This window comes from Meles meles, chromosome 15 (assembly GCF_922984935.1).
Source record: "Meles meles chromosome 15, mMelMel3.1 paternal haplotype, whole genome shotgun sequence".
NCBI classification, from domain to species: domain Eukaryota; kingdom Metazoa; phylum Chordata; class Mammalia; order Carnivora; family Mustelidae; genus Meles; species Meles meles.
The window spans coordinates 29,932,602-29,958,838 of NC_060080.1; the positions used below are offsets into that span (position 1 = coordinate 29,932,602).

A 26,237-nucleotide genomic window follows, 5' to 3' on the forward strand; every position below is an offset into this window, starting at 1 on the left:
ATAATTCTCAAAGTCATAAGGTCTAAAGTTTTAATACATCTAGAAAGTCTGTATGATCTCTCACCTGGCTAAGTGTCCAGCCTCATTCTGTGCCCGGGCTCCGTTCATCCCTTCTCTCTCAGCCTTAACCATACCGACTAAACGGTTTCTCAATTGTGTCATTCTCCTTCCCATTTTGGGTCCTTTCACATATTTTTCTCTCTGCCTAAAAATAAATTCTGTCTATTGCAATATCATGCTTTCTCCTGAACTAACTCTTAATTACCCTGCAGACCAGACCTTCAAGATCATTTTTTCAGGTAAATCTTTTCAGAATGCCTGGATTCTGACAGGCTCCCCTGTTATGTGTTTTCCTATAAGCCTCTTCTAGCATTTATCTTATTTGTAAGTAATTATTACTGACCTTGTTCCCTTGTAAACTACAAATTTCACTATGGCAGAAGCTTCATCTTGTCTAATCTACAAATGTATTCCCAAAACTTTGCATGGTATGTGACACATAGCCAGCTCTAAATAAGTACTAATTAAGTGAACAAATTAATGACTATGGTCATTAGCAACAGACCCTCAGAAGTTACCAATCAAACTTCAGGACACAAAATTCTGAATGGGAAAGACTAAAAATATGATGCATTCTTAGCCAAGAAATAAACAGTTCATCAAAATATTTCTTAAAAGGTGTAAAAGGAAACCAATAAATAAAATGAAAAGTCATGAAATGACTATTGAAGGTGAAACTCTAGAATGCACAATCCAGAAAACTTACATTTTTTATTTTGATCTAGTTTAATCTTTTGGGAAACAAATTTGGGGCTCCCTAAATAAATCAATGAATGAAGCAGCTTTATACTTACACACAGGCTAGGAACAAGACTAGAGAGATTGACATGTCGTGGTGCAAACATGTGAAGCTGCTGAAGGCAAGATATGGCAGCTGCCTGAACCAGAGAATCTGAATGGTCCTGGGTTATTGCACAACCCACCAAACAGGAAGAACGAATGGTGGAAATTGTTGCTCCATTCCCTGGTAGCAAAATAAAAGAAAATGCAAAAAGCTATTATTAGTATTACAGAAAATATTCCTAGAAAACAACTTTCTTCTCAATAACTCTTCTTTCTGATCACTATTCAGATTGTTCTGAAGACAAAAATGTCTGCAAAGTCCATAGAAATGACTTCAAAACATGACTGTATATGGATGACAATAATATATCCTTCCTAGATTTAGCTAGGTTTATGTAAATTACCTAGAAATTATATTGTCTTTTAAACCCATCACCATTTTACTTGAAAGAGCCAGAAGATTCTTCATTCCCTGTTCAATATTATCACTGTATTATTTCATAACTTCAAATCCTATTTTCCTAAGAAGGTTAATGAAAACTTTTACAGAGATAGTCAGGAAAAAGAATAGTTTATTATATACTTATAAAAACATCTTAATTCCCTAATATAAGTGACTTAAAATTTTTGCCAATGTAAAATGTAAAATAATTTTATATACATATAATGTAAAATAAGGAAATCAGAGTCATATAGCATCACATTCTAGCTTGAAATACATATGGCCTCATCATCACTCCATCAGAAAGCACTTGGTATACACCTATGTTTAATCAGGCACGTGTTTATCTTGTCCATATCCTGTGATAATACTGAAAGAAAAAATCACCAATTTCTCAAAGAGGACACTGAGTGCAAGAAAAAGACATGTCTAAATCAAGTATTTTCTAATTCGTAACATTCTTCATTAAGATCTTTTCATTTTTGGCTTCTTTCTTTTTTAAAATATCTGTCCAGATGGAGACAACATAGCATAGTGGTTAAGAATGCACGCAAAGGAAGCTGATTTGGGCTTCACCTCTGGCTCTAACCACTCATTAGCTATACAAAACAGTGCAAAAGCTCTTAACCTCTCCCAGCTTCGGAGTTTCATCTGTAGAATGGAGAGATGCACCTATCTCAGGATGCTGTTAGAATTAAATGAGACAGACAATATGTATAAAAATCTTGACTCACTGAAAGCATTTACTAAATGATAGGGGGAAAAGGGAAAACTGAAAATGGGTGATACATTCAGGATCAATTCATAGTGATTTTCTGCCTTCTGTGTTTTATTCAACTTTAAGTAAAATTATATCGTGGAATTGTGTGGTTAGAACATGGGCCTCAGGATCATAAATCTGCCACTCAGTTAAGTAACTTTAGGCAAGTTACTTATCTTCTCTGAGCTTGGTTGCTCACAGAAAAATTACATAAAATTACCTCCTTTATGGGAGTGTGTTTTCAATTTACGTTCCTGATCTTTAGAGCTCAAAAAAACAGTGAAGCAGAAGTCCATGAAGACAAGAGGATGGTACTCCAGGACAAAGGAACTCCACTTTGACCTTTGTCTTCATGAGACTCCAGGTAAAATTCAATTTAGAAAGGCTTTCTCTGGGGGCGCCTGAGTGGCTCAGAGGGTTAAGTCTCCAACTCTTGATTTCGGCTCAGGTCATGAACTCAGGATCATGAGATTGAGCCCTGAATTGAGTGTGGAGCCTGCTTAAGATTCTCTCTCTCTCTCTCTTTGCCCCTCTCAGTTCACACATTTTTTTCTCTCTCTCAAAAAAAAAAAAAGAAGAAGAAGAAGAAGAAGAAGAAGAAAGAAAGGGGAAAAATAAGGCTTCCTCTGCTCAAAACTTCAAGTAACAGTCAGTCATAGGTATGTTGCAGGGATTAAATAAAATAGCATATATAAAAAGCAGAGCTGAGGGACACCTGGGTGACTCAGTCTGTCAGGTGCCTGCATTTGGCTCAGGTCATAGTCGCAGAGTGCTGGGATCAAGCCCCTGAGTTGAAGGCTCCCTGCTCCGCAGGGAGTCTGCCTTTCCCTCTCCCTCTGACTGCCCCTCCCCCTGCTTGTGCGTTCTTACTCACTCTCAAATACATAAAGAAATCTTAAAAAAAAAAAAAAAAAAGAAGCTAATTGTAGGCCTTTGGTAAATAAGAAACATTCAGTACACAGTAATTATTATTGTTACAAGTTTTCATTAAGCAACATGATAGTGACAGTCAGGAAATTGAAAGATAGCAATGTCTAATTCCTTTAATTTAAGATGAATTTACTCACCTTGTAGCTCAGGGCCAACAGTAGTTATTATGGCACCCAAGCATCTACCCAAACATTGATGAACTTCTGTATGTGAAGGTGGAACAGTCAACAGCAAGGTAAGAACTAGAGATAATGTTGGTTCCACATATCCACGATACATTGGGCCACTAGAGTCCACTATAAGAGCAAGTGAATGAAGAGACCATGTCTGGAAGGAAATATAGTTTTATTTAGTTATAAGGAATAATTTGAGTATACTGAATTGATTTTTAACTTAAATGTTAATAAATACTAACATCTTACTTTTTAATCAATGACATAAAAGTACTTTAACCAAAGCAACTGATGTACAAATGTTATGTTTAAGTTTCTCTGCAGCATGGCTTTGAGTGTCAAATAAAATTTTCAGTGATGAATTCATTTTCATAAGGTACATCTATTTCATAAATTCAAATAATAAGCATTTGATTTAGTGGATGTTTATGGACATCAAATATATTTTTATTGCCTGTATTGTGGAGTTTTGCTAAATAATGAGCCTGAAATAGAACAATGAGCATGACAATGTTCTGTACTCGGACACATTTCTATAGCAATGATATTCATAAATCAGCTCTTCAAGTGCACTGAACCATTTCAAGCCCCTATTTATGCCTACTAAACACAAAGTAATCCTACTGGCTAATAGCATTTACAAAACTAATCTTAGCAGCATACTGTAATCAGCATAGGCCAGAGAAAACGAAAAGTCCTCTCAACTGCCTATATCCAGCTGTAGAAGAACTTACCTTTAATTTCTGCTGTAGGCAGCTCAAAAGGAGAGCTATACTATGGGGCCAAGGACAGAGAGATCTCAACTTGCCAACAGAGGGAAAAAAAAAAATCCACACCTCAGCTTCACTACCTGTGAACCTACAATAATTCTAGAGAACTCAGCAACCTGACTTGGATAGGTATGTACAGAAACCACATCTTCTGACAAGAGCTAGCAAAAAATAATTGGGATATAGCACCTTGTCGGAGGAAGACTAGAGCAAACTTTCCAGAGAAAATGATTAAATGTAAGAAACAGAGGCGCCTGGCTGGCTCAGTTGGTAGGGCATACAACACTTGATTTCAGGGTTGTGAGTTCAAGCCTCACCTTGGTGTAGAGATTACTTGGAAAAGAAAAAAAAAGAGTAAGAAACAAAAAAGCACTTTAATGAAACTATAATAAGAATTTTTTAAGCCATATAATTAAAGCACAAAGGAGATTCTTGAAGTGTTTTTTAAAAAAACCCAGGATTTAGGGGCGCCTGGGTGGCTCAGCGGGTTAAGCCTCTGCCTTCGGCTCGAGTCATGATCCCAGGGTCCTGGGATCGAGCCCCGCATCGGGCTCTCTGCTCAACAGGGAGCCTGCCTCTCTGCCTACTTGTGATCTCTGTCTGTCAAATAAATAAATTTAAAAAAACCCAGGATTTATATTAAAGATGCAATAGAAAACTGGGAAAAAATAACTATTGCTAAAACCCAAAATTATTATAGGATGCCTGGGTGGCTCAGTTGGTTAAGCCGCTGCCTTTGGCTCAGGTCATGATCCCAGGGACCTGGGATCAAGTCCCGCATCGGGCTCCTTGCTTGGCAGGGAGCCTGCTTCTCTCGATGCCTCTGCCTGCCTCTCTGCCTGCTTGTATGTACACTCTCTCTCTCTCTCCCTGGCAAATAAATAAAATCTTAAAAAAAAAAAACACCAAAATTATTACATTGAGGATCAAATGAAAGATTATCCTGTAACACTGAGTGAAAACAGCAAAAAATAAAAATAATAAGGAAAAAAGACAAGATCTAATATATGACTAATACTAGTTCCAAAAAGAGAAAAAGATAAACTTATATGGAATTTAATGAACTTCACAGGCAGGAAAATTCTTAGACACTGCCAAACAAGAATGTAAAGTAACAGACATATAGACATCTTTCAGATAAATTTCTTAGCAAAAGCAACAAAAAGATGGGGAATACAGATTGCTGTGATGTCTGTAAGTATCTATTAATTCAGAAGTTTATCACATAAGCCACTGTCTTTTGCAAGCGTGAAATGCATGCGCAGTGTAAAGGAAAATGAATTCATCACTAAAGTCTCATTTCTGGATACTCAAAGCCACACTACAGAGAAACTTTAAACACATTTGTACACCAGTTGCTTTGATTACAACTTATATATTGCCTTTTATTTCCTAAAGAACATAGTTGAATGTTTTTAGAGATAAATGATTAAAATTTGAGATGTTAGTATTTACTGTAATTTAACTTTAAAAAAGGACTACTGTTAGCCTCTTATGTGCAATACCCAACACAGAAAACCCTGAACATTTGTGAATAATGAAAGAAAAGGACTGTGTGCCAGGAAGAGTACATTCAACTAAAATATCATTCAAATGCGAAGGCAAAATAAAGCCATGTTTTAGACACACAAGCATTCAAAAAGTATACCATTCAAGCTAATGATCGTTGAAGGAATTTTTCCTAGCAAATAAAAATGTAAAAAAGAACAAAGATCTCAAGACAGGAGTTGAGGATACAAAGAAGAAAAACATTATTGAAAAAGAAATCTCTAGTGATTATAGTTAAATAGATGTAGCCAATAATAGGACTGTAAATTATAAATTTTTGAGTTAGAATTCTTAAAACAGAAGAAACATTAGGAAAAACTTAAGAAAATCTATTGTATTCTTCTTGTGCAGATATACAGTAGTGCTGAGGAAATGAAATTATAGTAAAATGTCCTGTCATATAAAAAGAACTGTGCAGAGTGGTCACTTAGAGGAATATGATTTTAAGAAATTAAAAGCAAGAGAAGGCTGAGAAGAAGGTGAAGACAAAAGAAAGCAAACTGCCACCCTGCTCTTTGACATAAAAGAAGAAAACAGAGGGGCACCTTGGTGGCTCAGTCGATTAAGCGTCCAACTCTTGATTTCATGACTCAGGGTTGTGAGATTAAACTCCATGTCAGGCCTTGCACTGAGCGTGGAACCTGCTTGAGATCCTCTCTCCCTCTCCCTCTGCCCCTATCCTGTCCCTGCTTGTTCTCTCCAAAAAAAAGTAAATTAAATTTAAAATATAAAATAAAGGAGAAACTTTGTAGGCATACTTTTCTTCTAGTCTACTGTGAAAACAGAATTTTTAAAAAAGTATAGCACCTATTAAGGGATAAGCTTACATGACTTTTGTTTCTATCGCATTTGGGAATTTTGAGCTTTACACAGCTGGAAACTTTTACCAAGAAGTCAAAGGCAAACTAAGCTTGTAGACTAGAAGCCTCTGATGGATTTATTGTCTCTTATCTAATTGTGAAGGAACGAATTTATTAATAAACTAATGACAGGCCCTAATGCCAAATGAATTTGTCTCTTTTCCCAACTTGCAGTCCCAGTACAAAGCTGGTAAGTTAAATGCTACTGGATTCATACACGCCTGATCTTCACAGGTGCATCAGTGTGAGGTGGCAAAGCAAGAGTGTAGTATATTTTCACACAAGCGAATCTCCTGCCTTTCGTTGCGGTTGTATTTCTTTATAACTAAAATGTTTAAAGAGAAACAAGCAAAGAGTTCCAGGAGGATACTTGCAGATTCAACCAAAAACACTGGACCTGGGATGGTGTATGAGTGGGAAGAGACACAGAATGGTTATTAAAAGAAACTAGCTCAATTTAGCAAATGTAAGGAAATGCAAAAGAAAAGAGAAAGCAAGTACAAAAGACAGTTAAGTAATGAAAAGAAACTATGTTTCAAGAAACATATATGAATGGGTTAAATTCCCAGAATAAGACAGATTTAAGATTAGGTTAAAATACAAAATCCTGTTATATACTTTTACAATTAAAAAGACTCATAAAATGACAGAGAAAGACTCTAATACATTTTTAAACAAATCATCAGAATCATTACTATTTTATAATAGTCCTAAAAATATTATTTAAAAACTTCATAACAAAGAAAAAAATCAACATTATACCTGAACTTCAGAGGATGTTCCATCTTGTGCTAGAGCCAATAAAATGCTGACACTGGTTTTCAGATGTTGTCCTGAGCCAATACCACCAACATAGCGATGCAAGCAACCCAGAGCCAACGAATGGCCAGTTCTGGATACAACATCACGGGCTGATTTCAACCTGAAAAAAAGTTATGCTTCAGGAATTGGTTTTCCTATTTCCTTATGGCAATTAAAAGCTTTTAAGTCACACCATAAAAGGGCTTTATTCTGGAAATCAGAAAAGACTACAGTTATGATTACTTCTATCTCCACTCCCTACAAAGAGATATAGATTAATGAAAATGGTTGGTTAAAGTCATGTATTTCATGGCATAAAGGCTACTTTTATTTTAGAGAAAATTTGAAAGAAGAATCGCAACTTCTCCGTTTTAAGATTTTATTTATTTATCTGATAGAGAGAGATCAAAAGCAGCAGAGAGAGGGGGGAAACAGGCTCCCTGCTGAGCAGAAAGCCCGATGTGAGGCTCCATCCCAGGACCCTGAGATCATGATCGGAGCCAAAGGCAGAGGCTTAACCCACTGAGCCACCCAGGTACCCCACAACTTCTCAGTTTTAAACATCATTCCTGGGCGCCTGAGTGCCTCAGTGGGTTAAAGCCTCTGCTTTCAGCTCGGGTCATGATCCCAGGGTCCTGGGATCAAGCCCCGCACTGGGTTCTCTGCTCAGCAGGAGGCCTGCTCCTCTTCCTCTCTCTCTGCCTGCCTCTCTGCCTACTTGTGGTCTCTGTCAAATAAATAAATAAAATCTTTAAACATCATTCCTTAAAAAGTCAAGAATCATTTGAAAAATATTTTTATTATTGGTGCTTTATTTATTTTTATTTTACTTTTTTAAAGATTTGATTTATTTGACAGAGAAACTGATAGTAAGAGTAGGAAAACAAGCAGGAGGAGTGGGAGAGGGTGAAGCAGGTTTCCCACCGAGCAGGGAGCCTGATGCGGCGCTCGATCCCAAAAGTATGGGCTCATGACCTGAGCCAAAGGCAGACGCTTAACAAGTGAGCCATCCAAGGGCTCCTGGGTGGCTCAGTTGGTTAAGCAACTGCCTTCGGCTCAGGTCATGATCCTGGAGTTTGGGACTGAGTCCCACATGGGGCTCTCTGATCGCCAGGGAGTCTGTTTCTCCCACTGACCTCTCTCCTCTCATGCTCTTTCTCTCTCATTCTCTCTCTCTCTCTCTCTCTCAAATAAATAAATAAAGTCTTAAAACAAACAAACAAAAAAAAAACAAGTGAGTGATCCAGGCACCCCTATTATTGGTGTTTTAGATAAAAGAATTGCTTTTATAACTAGTTTTAAAAATATTAAAAAAAATGTATCTCTAGTCACAGAACTGAAGAAAATGTTAAATTTCACTTAAGAAATTATCTCTAATTATGATCTGAACCTCTTTAAAATGCATCAAGCACTTTTCCCTGTGAAATCTATCTAATGAATTAAAAAATATAAAAAGGAGATACTGTATATTACTCTTTAAAATAGGCTTTATTGAGATGTTTGTACAATAAAATTCACCAATTTTAATCCTTTTCAAATATACATAGAACATTTATAAAGACAGATAACTAATTCCAAAAAATGGAAATTATGGTATGCAGCTAAATAGTTTTAAGGTGAATTTATAGCATTAAAATTCTTATATCAGTAAAGAAAGGTTTTAAATCAATTACCTAAACTTCCACCTTCAGAACCTAGAAAGAGAAAAGCAAACTGAACCAAAAGTAAGCACAGTTACTTACATGAAGCAAGTTAAAAAGGTAAAGCAGAAATCAGTGGAAGAGAAAATAGAAAAATGGAGAAACTCAATGAACCCAAAAGCTGGTTTTTGGAAAAAAAACTGTAACACTGATAAATCCTTCAACTGCCTAAGAAAAGAAGGAGAGACAGAAGAACAGAATGTATATTCTGCTGCTGTTGGGTAAAGTATTCTCTAAATGTCAGTTAGGCCAAGTTGTAGATGATTGTATTGGCAAAATCCATTTTTAATAATTTGGAAGCATCTGTTCTATCAATTACTGAAAAGGAATGCTGAATCTCCAGCTATAACCATGGACTTTCACTTCTATTGGATTTTGTTCCATGTATTTTATCTTATCTTAGTTTTAAAAAGATTTTACTTATTTATTTGAAAGAGAGAAAGAGAATATTAGCTGGCCAGGAGAAGCAGAGGGAAAGGGAGAAGCAGGCTTCCCACTGAGCAGGGCTTGAACCTAGTTCCCTGAGATGATGATCTGAGCTAAAGGCAGACATTTAACGGACTGAGCCACCCAGGTGCTCCTTGTTCCATGTATTTTAAAACTGTATCATAAGATACATAAACATAGAGAATTGCTATGTATTCTTGGGGAATACATCCTTTTATCATTATGAAATCACTCATTTATTCTGATAACAATCTTTGTTACAAAATCTACTTTTTCTGATAACAGAGCCACTTCAGCTTTCTTTGGATTAGTGTTTTCATGGTATATTATTATTCCTATCCTTTTACTTTTAACCTCTCTTTTAGTTAAAGGGATTTCTTGTAGACAGCATACAGTTAGATCTCTTTTGTTTTTTTTTTGTTTTTTTGTTTTTTTAGATTTTATTTTTTATTTGAGAACAAGCAAGGAAGAGAGCATGAGTGGGGGCAAGGAGAGGGAGAGGGGTATAAGGAGAGGGAGAAGCAAACTCCCCGATAAGCAGGGAGCCTAACATGCAGCTCAATCCCAAGACCCTGAGATCATGACCTGAGCTAAAATTAAGAGTTAGACACTTAACCAACTGAGCCTCCCAAGAGCTCCTAGATCTTGTTTGTATTTATTTATTTATTTATTTTAAAGATTTTATTTATTTGAAAGAGAGTGAGCAAGAGAGAGCACAAGCCAGGGAAGGGGCAGAGGGAGAGGCAGAAGCCGACTACTTGCTGAGCAGGAGCCCCATGTGGGACTTGATCCCAGGACCCTGGGTTCATGACCTGAGCTGAAGGCAGATGTTTAACCAATTAAGATGCCCAGGAGCCTGATCTTGTTTTTATTTAATCTAACAAACCCTAACTTTTACTTTTAAGGTTTAGACCACTTCATTTAATGCAATTATATCAGTATGGTTGGGTTTAAGTCTACCATATCGTTATTTGTGCTCTTTTTGTCACATCAGTTTGTTCCCTTTTCCTCTTTCTGTCTTCTTTGGATTTAGTAATTTTTTATGATTCCATTTTACCTCCACTATTAGTTTATTAGTTATATATTTTGTTTTCTTTTTTAAAGATTATTTATTTATTTATTTATTTGACAGAGAAAGATCACAAGCAGACAGAGAGGCAGGCAGAGAGAGAGGGAAGCAGGCTTGCCGCTGAGCAGAGAGCCCGATGCGGGACTCGATCCCAGGACTCCGAGATCATGACCTAAGCCGAAGGTAGCGGCTTAAACCACTGAGCCACCCAGGCGCCCTATATATTTTGTTTTTTTAAAAAAAGATTTTATTTATTTATTTGCAAGAGAGAGACAGTGAGAGAGAGCATAAACAGGAAGGAGGGGTAGAGGGAGAAGAAGGCTCCCACATAGGGCTCAATCCCAGGATCCCAGAATCCCAGGACCATGACCTGAGCTTAAGGCAGATACTTAACGAACTGAGTCATCCAGGCGCCCTTATAATATATATTTCTAAGTCATTATGATCTACCTTCAAAGAACATCACATTCTTTCATGTATATTATACACAACCAGAGTATACTACCATTTCCTCTTCCCATTCTCTGTGCTGTTGTCAAGTATTTTACTTCTCTGTATATTAAAATACTACCATATGTTCTATTTGCATTAAAGAGTCAATTATTTTTCTAAGACACTTTAAAAGAATGAGAATAAAAATAGCTTGCAGGGGCGCCTGGGTGGCTCAGTGGGTTAAAGCCTCTGCCTTTCGCTCAGGTCACGATCCCAGGGTCCTGGGATCGAGCCCCGCATCGGGCTCTCTGCTCAGCAGGGAGCCTGCTTCCTCCTCTCTCTCTCTGCCTGCCTCTCTCCCTACTTGTGATCTCTGTCAAATAAATTAATAAAAAATCTTAAAAAAAAAAAATAGCTTGCAGACTGTGCTGCCCACGAGCTGCCCATGCCACCCAGCCATGGTCAACCCTACCATGTACAACATTGCCATGGCTGGTGACCCCTTGGGTCACATCTCCTTTGAGCTGTTTTGCAGACAAAGTTTCAAAGATAACAGAAAACTTTTATGCTCTGAGCACTGGGGAGAAAGGATTCTGTTATACAACTTCCTGCTTTCACAGGTTATTTGGGGATTTCTGTGCCAGGGTGGAAACTTCACATGCCACAATGGCACTGGTGGCAAGTCCATCTCTGGGGGAAAATATGATGTTGAGAATTTTATCCTGAAGCATATGGGTCCTGGTATCTTGCCTATAACAAATGCCAGACCCAACATAACAGTTCCCAGCTTTTTCACCTGCACTGCCAAGAGTGAGCGGTTGGATGGCAAGGCTGTGGTCTCTAGCAAGTGAAAGAGGGCATGAATATTGTGGAAGCCATAGAGTGCTCTGCATCCAGGAATGGCAAGGCCAGCAAAGATATCACTATTGCTGATTGTGGACAAATCTATTAAATTTGACTTGTCTTTTATCTTAACTGCCAGACCATTACTTCTGTAGCTCAGGAGAGCACCCCTTCACCCTCATCGGTTCAAAATATCCTAAAATCTTTATGCTCTCGCTGCAGTTTTCTGAGTACCATATTCTCCTTATTCCCGTCCAAGTCTAACTGGATTGCACAGTTAAGTATATGAGTATGAAATAAAAACCAAACAACAACAATAAAAAATAAATTAAAAATGAGAATAAAAATAACAGGTCATTTTAAAATAGACTTATAAAAGAATGGTCTCTATATTCATCCACATATCTACCAATTTGGCACTCTTCACTTCTACATACACATCCAAATTTCCATCTGGTATCATCTTTTTTGTGTGTGTGCAAAAAGCTTCTTTTAACATTTCTTCGTATACCTTGTAAGCAATGAATTACCCAACTTTTCACAGCCTGAAAGTCTTTATTAAAACTTCAGTTTTAAAAAGCATTTTCACTGGGTATAACGTTCTAGGTCATTCTACTGTCTTCTGCTTGCACAGTTTATGATCAGAAGCCTGCTGAAATCGTTATTTTTGTTCCTCTGCATGATGTCTTTTCCCCGCTGGCTGCTTTTATGTTCTCTTTATCATGGCTTTAAGGAATTTGATTATGATATGCTTTTCTTTTGTCTTTCTTCCATCTGGGGTTTGTTGAAGTCACTGGATTTGTAAATTTATAGTTGTCATCAAAATTGAAAATTTCTGTCTACTATTTCTTCAAATAATTTTTGACCTACCCTTACTTCTAAGATTTCAATTATATGAATGTAAGCTTGACATTGTTCTAGAAGTCACTGAGACTGTTGTTCATTTTTCTACCCTGTCTTTTTTCTGTGCTTCCTTTGGAACAGTTTCTATTTCCAGGTCTTCAACATCACTTTTTTTCCTACCACAATTTCTAATCTTCTGTTAATCCCAACCACTGCATTTTTTTCATTTGAAATATTTTACAGTTCTAGAAATTTTCCCTGGGTTGTTTATGAATTTCATTTTGTTTTTCATCATGCTTGGCTTTTTCTTATACTTCCTTAAAAATATGGAGCATCTTTTTCAGTATTCTTCGTTACTAATTCCATCATCTCTTCCATTTCTGGGCCGGTTTCCAATGACTGATATACTCTCTCAGTAACAGATCTTACTTTCCCGCTTCTTTACACATCTTAGTTTGGATTGGATAGTGGGTCCTATACATTTTATGATATTAGGTGCTACATTAGCGGTGTTTCTTTAAATACTACTGGGCTTTGTTCTAGAATGTTCTTATTCATTAGAATTAGTTTGATCCTTTCAAAGCCTGCTTTTAAATTGTTTTAGAGTGGGTCAATATTGTCTTCACTACTAAGGTAGTATCCTTCTGACAACTTCATTTTAGGAGATTTTTCCAATCTGGACAGTGGGAATCAAGTGTGAGCCCTGGGAATTGTTTTATATTCTGTCCACCTATTTACCTGTTCTTTTCTGTTTCTTTTTTTCCTGGTCTTGGGCAGTTTCCTTCTGCACATAGCAGCACTCAGCTGAAGATTTCAGATGACTCCTCTGCTCGTAGCTCTCTTTCTGTGCAGCTCTTTCCTCTTACATATTCTATTCCACACCTTCTAGCTATGTTAATTTCTCAAAACTCCAAGTTCTTTCTCCTTACCTCAGTTAGGTTTAGAGTTCCTATCCCTGCATTTCAGCCTGGAAACTCTTTTCAAGCAGAAATCTGGAGCAATTATAGTGTTCCCCTTGTTTGTTTCCCATTTCTCAGGGATCACTGCTCTATGCTGGCTGTTGTCCAATATCTGAAAACCATTCTTTCATTTATTTTATATGGTTTTTCCAATTGTTTAAGACTGCATCAAAAACCCAGCCCCTGTTCTTCCACCATGACTAGCAGTGCAAGTCCTGTATATATTTTTAATTATTTGAAATAATTTATTTGAAAGAACAGATTTCATTATTTTATTCATATGTAAGTAGCAATGTATAGAGTTTAAAACAGAACACCTAAAATAACAAAGATGTCTAGAGAGAAACTTTGGTTGCATTTTCAGAATTATATTATAATTCTCAGTAAGTCATCCATGACCAAATTTCTGTTAAACCCATAAAAGCAAAATAAAGCCAAGGATTAAAAATCCATCACCAAGACTGTGGTTGGTCAGTTTGCCTATGATGAAGAAAAAAAAAATCCCAAGGGCTATCATGAAACAGATATGAAGAAATGTAGTAATGAAGGACGTAAACTATGTCTATTCTTAGCAGTATTTCTAACATATTACATCCTTGGATAAGTAACCTCTATCTCTCTATGACTCAGTTTCTCCATTGCAGTCATTTTGGGGAATGAAAGAAGTTAAGAATGAATGCAATCTGTGAATTCTAAAGCATTACATAGATTACAAAACTGCTTTCATGTTGGTACTTTTTGAAAGGCAACGTTTCAGTGAGACAAAAAGCTGGGTCACTTCTCTCAGTGATAATCATCTATTCAATATAGAGCAAATAATCTAAGCTGTAAGAATATCTATTTCCCAAGGGTCTCAAAGTGATTTTCAGTTTGAATGGAAACAAATTCAACCAGTAATGATTTTTATGTCCCTCTGAACTGGGTCTTAAGCAGGTGAAGTAGCTCCCTGTTAACTAGAATGGTTTATAGGAATGATTCCTCTTTAAATGCTAAAATGGCATAAGTATGTGTAAGTACTTTTGGCTTTTCATAGATACTAAATCAACAAAAGATAGTGTAGGTGAAAACATTCTACTATAACGAAACAGGAGGACACTGAAACTTTTTAAGCTAATCTAAGATAACACAGATCTTTATTTTTACTTTTATTTCAAAGATTCATTTATTCATTTCACAAACAGTGCACAAGCAGGGGGAGAGACAGAGGGAGAGAGAGAAAGAGAGAGGGGGATGAGCTGACTCCCTACTGAGCAGGGAGCCCAAGTAGGGGCTTGATCTCAAGACTTTGAGATTATGACCTGAGTTGAAACCAAGAGTTGAAGGCTTAACCAAATGAGCCACCCGGGGACCCCTATTTATTTATTTTTTTTAAGTACTCTGCACATCCAGTGTAGAGCCCAATGTGGGGCTTGAACTCATGACCCTGAGATCAAGACCTGAGCTGAGATCAAGAGCCAATGCTTAACCAACTGAGCCACCCAAGTGCCCCTAAAATACCACAGATTTGGGGCACCTGGGTGGCTCAGTGGGTTAAGCCTCTGCCTTCGGCTCAGGTCATGATCTCAGGGTCCTGGGATCAAGTCCTGCATCAGGCTCTCTGCTCTGCAGGGAGCCTGCTTCCCCCTTCTCTCTCTGCTTGCCTCTCTGCCTACTTGTGATCTCGTCAAATAAATCAATAAAATCTTAAAAAAAAAACCCACAGATTTTTAAATGTACCATTACTTTATATTGTAGTATAAAATGAAGAAAAAATGTATATTGATTAATTGAATTTAAATAAAAAACAAAAAAAACAAAAATGCCACCAATTAATTACGATGTTTTACAGGGAACTTAAAACAAATTCTAATGTCAGATGAATTGTGAAAAATGGGTTAACTTAAAATGCATGTAATATTTAACTTTAAAGCATAATCAATGATTTGGAAAAGCTAATGAAACTAGGCACTGAAAATACTTGCAAAGCATTAACCAGACAGGTATGAATATGAATGAAAGTCTTTGTGTTTCACCAGAATAAGTAAAAAATAAATACTCCTATGGGTATTGAAAATACTTGTAAAGTTAAAACTCCTTGAACTATAAAACAAAACTACCACTCTGAAGTTTTCCAAACAAATACGTTCTTATTTTACCTATTATTAACAGAGCACAAACCATTAAAAGGTAAGGTCGGTTGTATATTTAAAAACATCTTTAACGAAAACTGATTTTAGAATCAATGACATATGCTTGGAAAAGCAAAACTGGTCTGTTGCTAGAAAATGGCAGAAGTCATCCTGCAGAAGAGGAAGTATCTGGGAATAGATATCTTCTGCTTGCTCGTTTTATCCTTAGTGATCCAAACAATACACTAGGGCATTATCCTATAACCAGACAAACTTCTGTCCATGTTTGACAACAGGGAAAACCATCCTTCCATAACCAAGAATTCAGAAAATACTTTTTCTTCAGGACTACTGCTTCACCACCATAGTCTCCCCCACCTCTCTCATTAAAGATTACAGCCTATGGCACCTGGGTGGTTCAGTTGGTTAAGCAACTGCCTTCAGCTCAGGTCATGATCCTGGAGTCCTAGGATCAAGTCCCACATCAGGCTCTCTGCTCACTGGGGAGTCTGCTTCCCGGTCTAACCCTCCCCTTCTTGTGCATGCGCGCTCTCTCCCTCTCTCAAATAAATAAATAAAATCTTTTTAAAAAGATTATGGCCTATTTTAGTATAATTAGTACTCAAAATAAATAACCATTGAGAATAGTTATTACCTAACTCAAGTATCAGTTCTTGACCACACCTGATTTTCAACTTCTCTACTTAAGTACTTGATTAACAACCAAGAGTCATTAATAACTGCATCATCTTAGTCATACTTATTTGGAGCTCTGAGACCACTCTTTTTAATTAAAACAGCAAAGAAATCCTTAAAATCTAACACTAACCTTTCCCATTTCAGGGATGATTTAAGAGATGATAAACTTGCTGGCAGTTAGGAAAAGAATGGCTTATTCCAAAAAGTGACTAATTAACAAGAAGTATAATGTGGGGAGCAGAGATAAGAGAAAGGGACTACCCATTATCAAATGGTTTCACTTACTTGTGAAGCATAAGGAATAACATAGAGGACATTAGGAGAAGGAAAGGAGAAGTGAGTTGGGGTAAATCGGAGGGGAAGAAGAAGCATGAGAGACTGTGGACTCTGAGAAACAAACTGAGGGTTTTGGAGGGGAGGGGGATAAGGGGTTAGGTGAGCCTGGTGGTGGGTATTAAGGAGGGCACATATTGCATGGAGCACTGAAAAAATAAAATAGAATTTTAAAAAAGGTGGGGGGGGGGGGGCAGAGAGAGAAAGGGACTACCAGAGCACCATTTCAGAGAAGAATACATGTAACTAATTGAGAGAAGTCCTATTAACAATCCTCTTGATTCCATTATGTAACCTTCAAAGGCTGAAACCTCACCATGCTTAAAGTATCTATAATATTATGACTTCCCCAGATTATAGAGTTTAAACAATTACTGAATTAAGATCAATTAAAAAACCACAAAATTTTGTCATATGCTATACCATGTGGAAAACCTATCATCCAATTACTATAATTACTGGTTACTTAAAAGACATCTTTGCCCCTATAAGAAACATATTTGTCAGTACAGAGACCCACTTACTTGTCAAAGCTATACTGGGCCATTCTAGCAATGAAGGTTGCTTCGCCAACCACCTGAGCCATTCTTCCAAGAGCTTCCCCTGCTGCACATCGTAAGATGGGGTTTGGGTTGTCCAGAGCACCCATAACCAGAGTCAGAGCAGATTTACGAACTTCCTCAGGTCCTAAAGTACTTTTGTTTTCAGCCAGGCCCTATAGTTATTTAAAAGAAAAAAAAAGGCAACTCAAAATTCACACTAAATTAAAAAAAAAATTGTGCTGCAATCTCTGTAAATATATCCACTTCACCCACTTTTTTCCAACCACCTTTTCATTTTTTTTTAAGTTTTTATTTTAATCACCCAGTGCTCATCATGACAAGTGCACTCCTTAATCCCCATCATCTATTTCACCCGTCCACCCATGCACCTCCCCTCTGATAACCAGTTTCCTCTCAATAGTTAAAGAGTTTGCTTCTTGGTTTATCAGTCTTTTTCCCTTTGCTCATTTGTTTTGTTTCTTAAATTCCACATATCAGTGATATCATATGGTATTTGTCTTTCTCTGATTTATTTCACTTAGCACTGTACTTCTAATTCCATCCATGTCATTGCAAATGGCAAGATTTCATTCCTTTTATTGCTGAGTAATATTACATTGAATATATATACCACCTCTTCTTTATCTGTTCATCTACTGATGGGCACTTGGGCTGCTTTCATGTCTTCGCTATTATAAATAATGCTCTATAAAATAGGGGTGCATGTGTCAACCACCTTTTTTTTAACTGAAGTATAGTTGACATACAACATTAGTTTCAGCTGTACGACACAGTGATTGGATAATTTTGTGCATTAAGCTAGCTCATCATATGTGCAGTCACCATGTGTCACTACACAACATTATTACACTATTATTAATTATATTCCCCATGCTGCATTTCTGTGCCCTATTTAGTTTATAACTCTAAATCTGTATCTCTTAATCCCCTTCACCTATTTTACCTATTCCCCTCTTCAACCATCTTTCCTATGTATATACTACATCTAGAATCAATACTGTTAAATCGACAGTAATCACTTTCCTAAACATGATTCAGAACATGATACATAATATAGTTACAGTCAATCAGCCCTAAAATAAACAATCTCTGGAAGTGTCTCTATCCAAAGACTAATGCTTGAAAATCGTTTTTATATAAAAGGACACTCTATTATTTTTTTTTTTAAGATTTTATTTATTTATTTGACAGACCATGATCACAAGTAGGCGTGGGCAGGGGCGTAAGCAGGCTCCCCGCTGAGGAGAAAGCCCAATGCCGGGCTCGATCCCAGGACCCTGAGATCATGACCTGAACTGAAGGCGGAGGCTTAACCCACTGAGCCACCTGGGCGCCCCAAGGACACTCTACTATTAAATCAACTGTCATTCAACTGATTGACATTTATCATTAGAACTCTAAGTAAGGAAAAAGTCTGATGAGTACAAAACTTTGATTTGTTTATATAAAAATTTCAGAGAAGATAATTATGTCACCAAGAGTACATTCAGGACGCCCGGACGGCTCAGTCGTTAGGCGTTTGCTTTCGGCTCAGGTCACAGTCCCAGGGTCCTATCAAGGCCCACACTGGACTCCCTGCTCAGCGGGAAGCCTGCTTCTCCCTCTCCCACTCCCCCTGCTTGTGTTCCCTCTCTCTCTGTCAAATAAATAAATATTTTTTTTAAGAGTACATTCAATAAGTATAAAAAGATAAAATGGCAGGGTGCCTGGGTGGCTCAGTGGGTTAAAGCCTCTGCCTTTGGCTCAGGTCATGATCCCAGGGTCCTGGGATCGAGCCCGGCATCGAGCTCTCTGCTCAGCGGGTAGCCTGCTTCCTCCTCTCTCTCTGCCTGCCTCTCTGCCTAGTTGTGATTTCTCTCTGTCAAATAAATAAAATATTTTAAAAATAAAATAAAATAAAAAGATAAAATGGGGTAAAAATATCAGTAACTAAATATTGATACAGTTTGTTCATCATTTAAATGTCAATTATCTCTGTTCTAGGTACACTTACTGTCATGGAACTTGATAACAAAATCCAACTCATGATGCCAAGGGAAATGTTAACTATAAGAGAGGCATTAGTGAGCAAATCTGTGAAGACAAGTGTTCTGTGGACAAATATTACAGTTGGTGCACTAGCCTTCCAAACACTAAGGGAGACCATGACTACCCAATTCTTTTTTAAAAAACTCAGATGTTGGTCTTAGCTGATGGTCTTTAAATAGGGCAAATACTAACAGTTATACGAATGATATAAACTTGTATTACTATAATCAATGCCTATGTTTCTCTTCCCTGATGTTTACAAAACATGATTTAATTCATGCCCACTTAAACACTTGTACTTGCTGCCATTTTATTTTACAAGTAAAACTTTATAAGCTTAGTGCTGAGCAATATAAAAAGTTTTCAAATACATCATGAGAGGCTGCATAGAACAGTACATGAACTCTTAGAGATAGGCAAAATATGTACATATATGTAGAAACCAAAGTTCAAAAGATTAAAGGAACTGCACAAGACATAAACCTAACAAGAGCTAAACTAGAACAGAGTCTCCCAATGCAGCCTTTTTCAGCTGTACAACATAGCCTCTCCTGATTTATGGTCTAACCACAAACTGAACTTAAGCTTTGTCTGGTTAACCTTCAGTAGAATATCAGATTGCATTAGACATCTTTGAAAATTCTGAAAGAACATACCAGCACTTGTAAAATCTGAAAGGTCACATCGAAACATGAACTTGAACATTATTAAAATAGAAAACACTTATTTAATTACAATGAGCCTAATAAGTAGTTTCTAACAATTTAATATAAAAACATAGTTATCAAGTGATACACATATAATTATCATAATGGTCTAGGTATACATGTCTTATTAAAGACATTAATTAAAATCTTATTTCAGAATACTTATGCTTTAAAAGTAAATACCTTTAATGCACTAAGAACAGCAGTAAAAATATTAAGCTGCACAGCCTGCTGGCGGACACCTTTGGCTTGTTTAACACATTCAGCAAAGTGATCCAACATTTGTAATCTATAATCATAGAATAAAGATAACATTAGCAATACTTTTCACTCAAATACGGCTCAGAAAACAGAAATAAGAGCAATAGCTAAGTGTGTAACAAATAAGGTACCATGCTGTTTCATTTCTATTTCATTCCTGCAGCTGATTTAAACCAGATCTCCTCCTCCTGAATTGATACAGGGACATGTGGTTTTTAACTGGCACAACAGCCAAACTGTGGAAGAAGCTGAGATGCCCTTCAACAGATGAATGGATAAAGATGTGGTCCATACAGACAATGAAATATTACTCAGCCATCAGAAAGGACGAATACCCACCATTTGCAAAGACATGGATGGAACTGGAGGGGATTATGCTGGGTGAAATAAGTCAAGCAGAGAAAAGAGAAAGACAATTACCATATGGTTTCACTCACATGTGGAACATAAGGAATAGCATAGAGAACCATAGGGGAAGGGAGGGAAAACTGAAGGGGCACAAATCAGAGAGGGAGAGGGAGACGACCAGGAGACTATGGACTCCGGGAAACAAACTGAGGGTTTGGGGATGGAGTGGGGATGGTGGGTATTGAGGAGGGCATGTGGTGTGATGAGCACTTGGTGTCATACACAACTAATATATCACTGAACACTACATCAAAAAGCGGTGATGTGCTGTACAGTGGCTAACTGAACATAATAACTAAAAAAATGGTAACAAAGCAAGCAACTAAATATTAAGTTTCAATTAACAAAATTAGGTCATAATTTTTATGTTCTTTGATGTTAACCCCAGCATCTAACAAAGTGCCTGGCATATAGTAGGTGCTCAAGGTTTCTTGAATAGAATAACAATCATTAATTATGCATCTATGTAGAAGATTTTTAAGTTGGAGACTTTAAAATGTGGCATAATTTTTCTCTTCTTTTAAAATACTCTAATGAATCATTGAACACTACATCAAAAACTAATGATGTACCAAACAGTGGCTAACTGAACATATAAAAATAAATAAATAAATAAATACAAAATAAAATAAAATACCTCACATGAAGAAGATAGTACCTCATGTCCTATTCTCAGAAGCTAACTGGGAGATTTTGAAAAAGATTTAGCTGTGATAATTTTTTTTTTTAATGTAAAGTGAATTTTTTTTATTATTTCAAATTATTTAAATGAGACAGCAAAAAAAAAATCACAGCCATTTGAGACTATTCTGATAAAAGAGAATAAGATCATTTCAGATTCTAAAAATAAATGGGTTGGGCAAAGGAATGCTGGGAAGTTGGATTTAGTACTAAAAGAACTATGAACTAAAGTAGGAAATCAGTATCTCCCTAAGGTCACCATAAGGATTTAAGCTCAGTGTATAATAGCCCATAGGTCTCAGGTCAGAGCATTCTCCAAAATCACAGAGGAAGAAATCAACTAGTCTCCAGTAGCAGCTCCAGTTAGAGTTACTGGAGGCTAAAACTGACCACTTTAATGCTATGTGTATCTTCTGTGGATGAGGAAGCAGCGCATCATTCACACTGCCTTCCAGCACACACATAAGAGACACATGTCTCCAACACTACTGTTATGCATCATTTGCCTACAACTGAACTTAAGTACATAACCTTTTAAAACAATTTATTTAAAAAATGTTTTTTATTATATTCATTTCATTTAATTTGAAGACTAGTAACAAAAAGTTACTAACCAGAAATAACTACTCTTGTAGTTATACATGTACATACATGTAAACATGGTATACACATTTTCACTCTTCCGTTTGAGAAACCACCATACATAGACAAAATGTCTAATAAAGTCAGGGAGAATGTCTGTACAAAGAATATAGCAAACCAACATGCTTCTTTTAGAAAAACAACCGTTATTTTAATTTCCCAAGTTCCAGATTCAAATGGAATGACAAACCTTATTACAGAGTAAATATCTCATTCATTAACTTCATCAGTAACAAAAACAAGACTTATTAGCAAATTTATTTAATGATTCCTCATTAAAGATATAGTGAAAACCTACTTATAAACTGGCAAATGAACTACTGAAATGAAAATCTTGCTGTTTAAGACACAGTCCACAAGACAGTGGTACCAGATGCTAGTACACAGAGCCAAATCTTAAAAACAGCTTCAAATTATATGGAATTTTCATGCAATTTTTTTCATTATGTATGTGTCACTTAGGTCTTCAAATTTATAAGCCTATTATTTAAGTAGTAATTCACTTTATTGTAGGTAACTGGGATGGGAAAAATCTATTGTTTGAGTCTGATTTATGTATTTTTTTTCTAACAGGTAACTTCATTTATGTTAAATACTTTAAAATTTATTTATTTTATTTTAAACTTTTTATTTAAATTCCAGTTAACTAATATACAGTGTAATATGTGCTTCACGTGCACAATTTAGTGATTCAGCACTTCCATACAACACCCGGTGCTCATAAAAACAAGTGCCTTCATCAATCCCCATCACCTCCTTAACCCATCCATCCTGCTAACCACCACTCCTCTGGTAGAATTTATATTTAACTAAAATTACCTGATAGACTTTATACTAACCGGTGTTTATAAGACACATGAGGAAACACTACGCCAAAAAGAGCCACGGAAGCATCAATGACTGAAACCCCAAGCGGGAGAGGACCAGGCACAGCTTCCCCGGCAGGTATGCGTAAGTAAATGGAGGATGGATCATGCTCCAGAGCCCCACTTCCAGATGCGCTGTTTGGCTGGAGCTACAAAAAAAATGACGTAAAAATCATTCAAAATCTCCTTGAATGAGTATTAGTCAAGAAAAATAGAATGTGAGATAGAAAAAAAGGTTAACAATATCAACAACAAAAAAATAAGAACGACTGAACCTGAAAATTTCCAACAAAAAAAACCCCAGAAGAATGATTGAATCACAAAATTTTTAAATAGATAAAAATATGATTTATCCAGAAAAAAGCCATCAGTAATTGTACAATTTTATACATACATAAAATTGTATAATTTTATACCTTATATAATTTTAAGAATGCTTATTCATTCTAAAACATTTTTATACTGCCCACCTTAAAATGTGCAAGCAAAACAGCATCAGGAATAACTTAAACCCACAAAAAAAAAAATTAAAAGAAGCTGTGGTAACTTTTTTAAAAGAACATAAGAAATTTACCTTTTTTCACTACTTATCTACCATCAGGAAGCTATCCTTAAATGTCTAAGAAAGCCAAAATAAAATTAAACTTTAGTCTGCAACATTTTCTTTTTAAATGACAATATATAATAACACCACTGTTTTTTATTAAGTTGTATTTCAGTTCCCTGTATGGTTTGCTACCTGGTCTTCAATTGATTTATGATCAGTTTCTTGAAGCCAGGAACCTAGAAGAACGCTGTCATCATAATGGCAGAGGGATCTGAGGAGGGAAGTAGTTGTGTTCGCTGAATTGTCAGTCAAAGTGAATTCTGCTACCAGTTCTCTCAGAAGTGCGTTGAAAGATCCTAAAAAATAGAACTTCAGATCAGACATGAATGAATAATTTTTATGAAAATTATAATCACTGCTCTCAAAAAGAAGCAACATGTTCTACCGGGATAAAATAATTAAGTCTCTGTTCTCTTTTTAAAAAAATCTACATTAACTATTTTAATGCTGGTTTTAACATATAATAATGGTATTATGCCTTTCTATCGCTTCTCAGCCTTTCGTCTAAGATCAAGTGTATTACTGTATTATGCCTTTTAGCACAAATTATTTAAAGTAACAGAAATACTCAGAGGAAATATTTCTATTAAATGTTCACATTTAGGGTGCCTGGGTGGCTCAGTGGGTTAAAGCCTCCGCCTTCAGCTCAGGTCATGATCCCAGGGTCCTGGGATTGAGCCCCGCATCGCGCTCTCTGCTCGGCAGAGAGCCTGCTTCCTCCTCTCTCTCTGCCTGCCTCTCTGCCTACTTGTGATCTCTGTCAAATAAATAAATAAAATCTTAAAAAAAAAAAAATTACCCAATGATGTGCAAACACTGAACCATAGCACATCAGAATTCTTGGGTATGGCTGAACTGAACACAGATCAATGGCTTACTTTAATATTAGCATTTTATATAATATTTGATATCTGTAAAGTATATTATTATTTTCTGTCAAGAGATTCCTAAATTATTGTCTACATTATAATATATATGAAGCAGTTTAGGATAATAATTAAGAGGACAGAGGGGCAACTAGGTCGCTCAGTCAGTGAAAGATCTGCCTTCAGCTCAAGATCCTGGGGTCCTGGGATCCAGCCCCACAATGGGCTTCCTACACAGTGGGGTGTCTGCTTCTCCCTTTGCCTCACCCCCACTTGTGCTCAATCTCTCTCTCAAACAAATAAATAAAAATCTTTTAAAAAATAAATAAAAGCATAGGCTTTAAAGCTGAACCAGCTGGGTCTGAATCCAAGCTCTACGGCTTACTAGATCTCAGACTTGGGCAAGTTACCTTACCTCTCTGTACCCAAGGCTCTTTATCTACAAAATACAGCTGAATTACGTCATAAAGTTGTGGTTAGAGTCAAAGGAGATAATACATGTAAAGGGATTAGAACAGACCCGGAACACAGTAAGTGCCCCACAAGTGTTTCTTCCTGTGAAGAAAAGTAAAATAGTTGTCTTCCTCTGCAAAGTCAGGGGAGAGCCTTGGTCAGAACTCTACAATACTGTGTGAAGAACTGGAGAAGTAAATTGAAGAATTTTTACTAGATACCATAAATTTTATTTACCTTCATAAGTTTTTGGAGGTAACAAAGCCAAGATATCATAAAGCCTTAAACGGACCATTGCAGCACTGGCTTTCAGATGAGCTCCATGGGCTTTAATTACAGACGGAATGCTAAAATATCAAAAGTATAGTTGGTAACAGCTTACTAGAGTAAGTGTTACTTAAAACATTTTCAGCAATGTATCGACGAACCGCCAAAGTACACTGGTGAGTATTACATTCTCATTTTAGTTTATTCTGTGGCCTTCACTGGCACACTATAAAACACAATTTTATTTCAATCCATACCATTACTATAATTTTTAAGGTTATTTTAAAACAGTAAAATTTTATACATTTCATATATGATATTATAGGGAAGTACAAAACTGTTTATAAATATGTAAAACTGGATGTTAACTGGTCCTAATTGCTTACTTACTGTGACATCATAGTCATGGCACATTCAATAGGAGTCATCAATTTTCTAATCACATCTTCAGTGAGGAGCTCGGGGCAATGTGCAACAAAACTCCTCATTGCTAGATAAAATTTTTAAAAGAATAGATTTAGGATAGCTTTTGTGAAAATAAAAAAATTTACAGAATTACATAAAGATACCTATAGTTCTCCATTATTATACAATATAAGGCTCTGAAATCAGGTCAAACCAAAGAACTAACTGCAACTACAGAGAAAAATCATTAGAAGAGCCTAGAAGAAAGGTTGAGGGAGGGACGGTATCTGTTAGGGAAATTTCTGTGAGTGGGAAATCAAAGGTCTTGTAACATCACTAAATTCAGATAACTACAAAGAATGCAGCTTCAAGATAAAACCGAGAGTGCACAAAATAGCTCAGTGAGAGGAAACATCTTTGTTGCCTCTTTAGCTACAGAACTAAGACAAAAACAGCTCTTAGATGTGTGGGAACAAAAAGGACCCCTTGCCCTGCCGCCCTTATACTTTAGCTATATGTTTCCCACAACTTGGAAAAAGAAGCACTTTTCACTCTGAGATAAACCAAAAAAAAATAGCATCACCCAGTGTAATTCTAATTCCCAAAGGAAACCAAACGTGAGCCTTTCCTGTAAGTTGCTAGCTTCTACACAAAACAACCTTATTCATAATTTTTGTAGCAATGATGTCTGGAAAAAAATGCATTAGCATTTGCAGATTTGATAATGCTAGCTGTGTCCATTATGAAAAGACTTACTGTCAACTCAGTGACCTTGAAGATCCTGAGTTTCTTCTTCGAATACCCACCAGGCTGTATACTTGGTGGCCAGTAACCCTGTGACAGGTGGACAACTGCAATCACTGGGAATCAAAGGCCTGGGCTCTGCCTCTCACCTTACCCCTGATGCTAACGTCCTTCTCAGA

The 26,237-nt window shown here is 36.6% G+C and overlaps 1 protein-coding gene and 1 pseudogene across 3 annotated transcripts in view; one reads left to right on the top strand and one right to left on the bottom strand.

Annotated features, from left to right (window-relative positions):
* HEATR5B (HEAT repeat containing 5B) overlaps positions 1 to 26,237 on the bottom strand; it is a 105,758-nt gene that overhangs the window by 56,048 nt on the left and 23,473 nt on the right. For all 3 annotated transcript variants that reach the window (XM_045979445.1, XM_045979443.1, XM_045979444.1), the window contains exons 13-21: positions 25,300 to 25,399; positions 24,880 to 24,989; positions 23,456 to 23,619; positions 22,690 to 22,865; positions 20,042 to 20,147; positions 17,085 to 17,275; positions 7,089 to 7,248; positions 3,113 to 3,302; positions 855 to 1,024 (exon numbers count right to left, since the gene is read on the bottom strand). In XM_045979445.1, the coding sequence (XP_045835401.1) occupies positions 855 to 1,024; positions 3,113 to 3,302; positions 7,089 to 7,248; positions 17,085 to 17,275; positions 20,042 to 20,147; positions 22,690 to 22,865; positions 23,456 to 23,619; positions 24,880 to 24,989; positions 25,300 to 25,399 (1,367 nt within the window). The remainder of the gene's footprint in view (positions 1 to 854; positions 1,025 to 3,112; positions 3,303 to 7,088; positions 7,249 to 17,084; positions 17,276 to 20,041; positions 20,148 to 22,689; positions 22,866 to 23,455; positions 23,620 to 24,879; positions 24,990 to 25,299; positions 25,400 to 26,237) is intronic.
* LOC123926128 lies at positions 11,234 to 11,727 on the top strand (annotated as a pseudogene).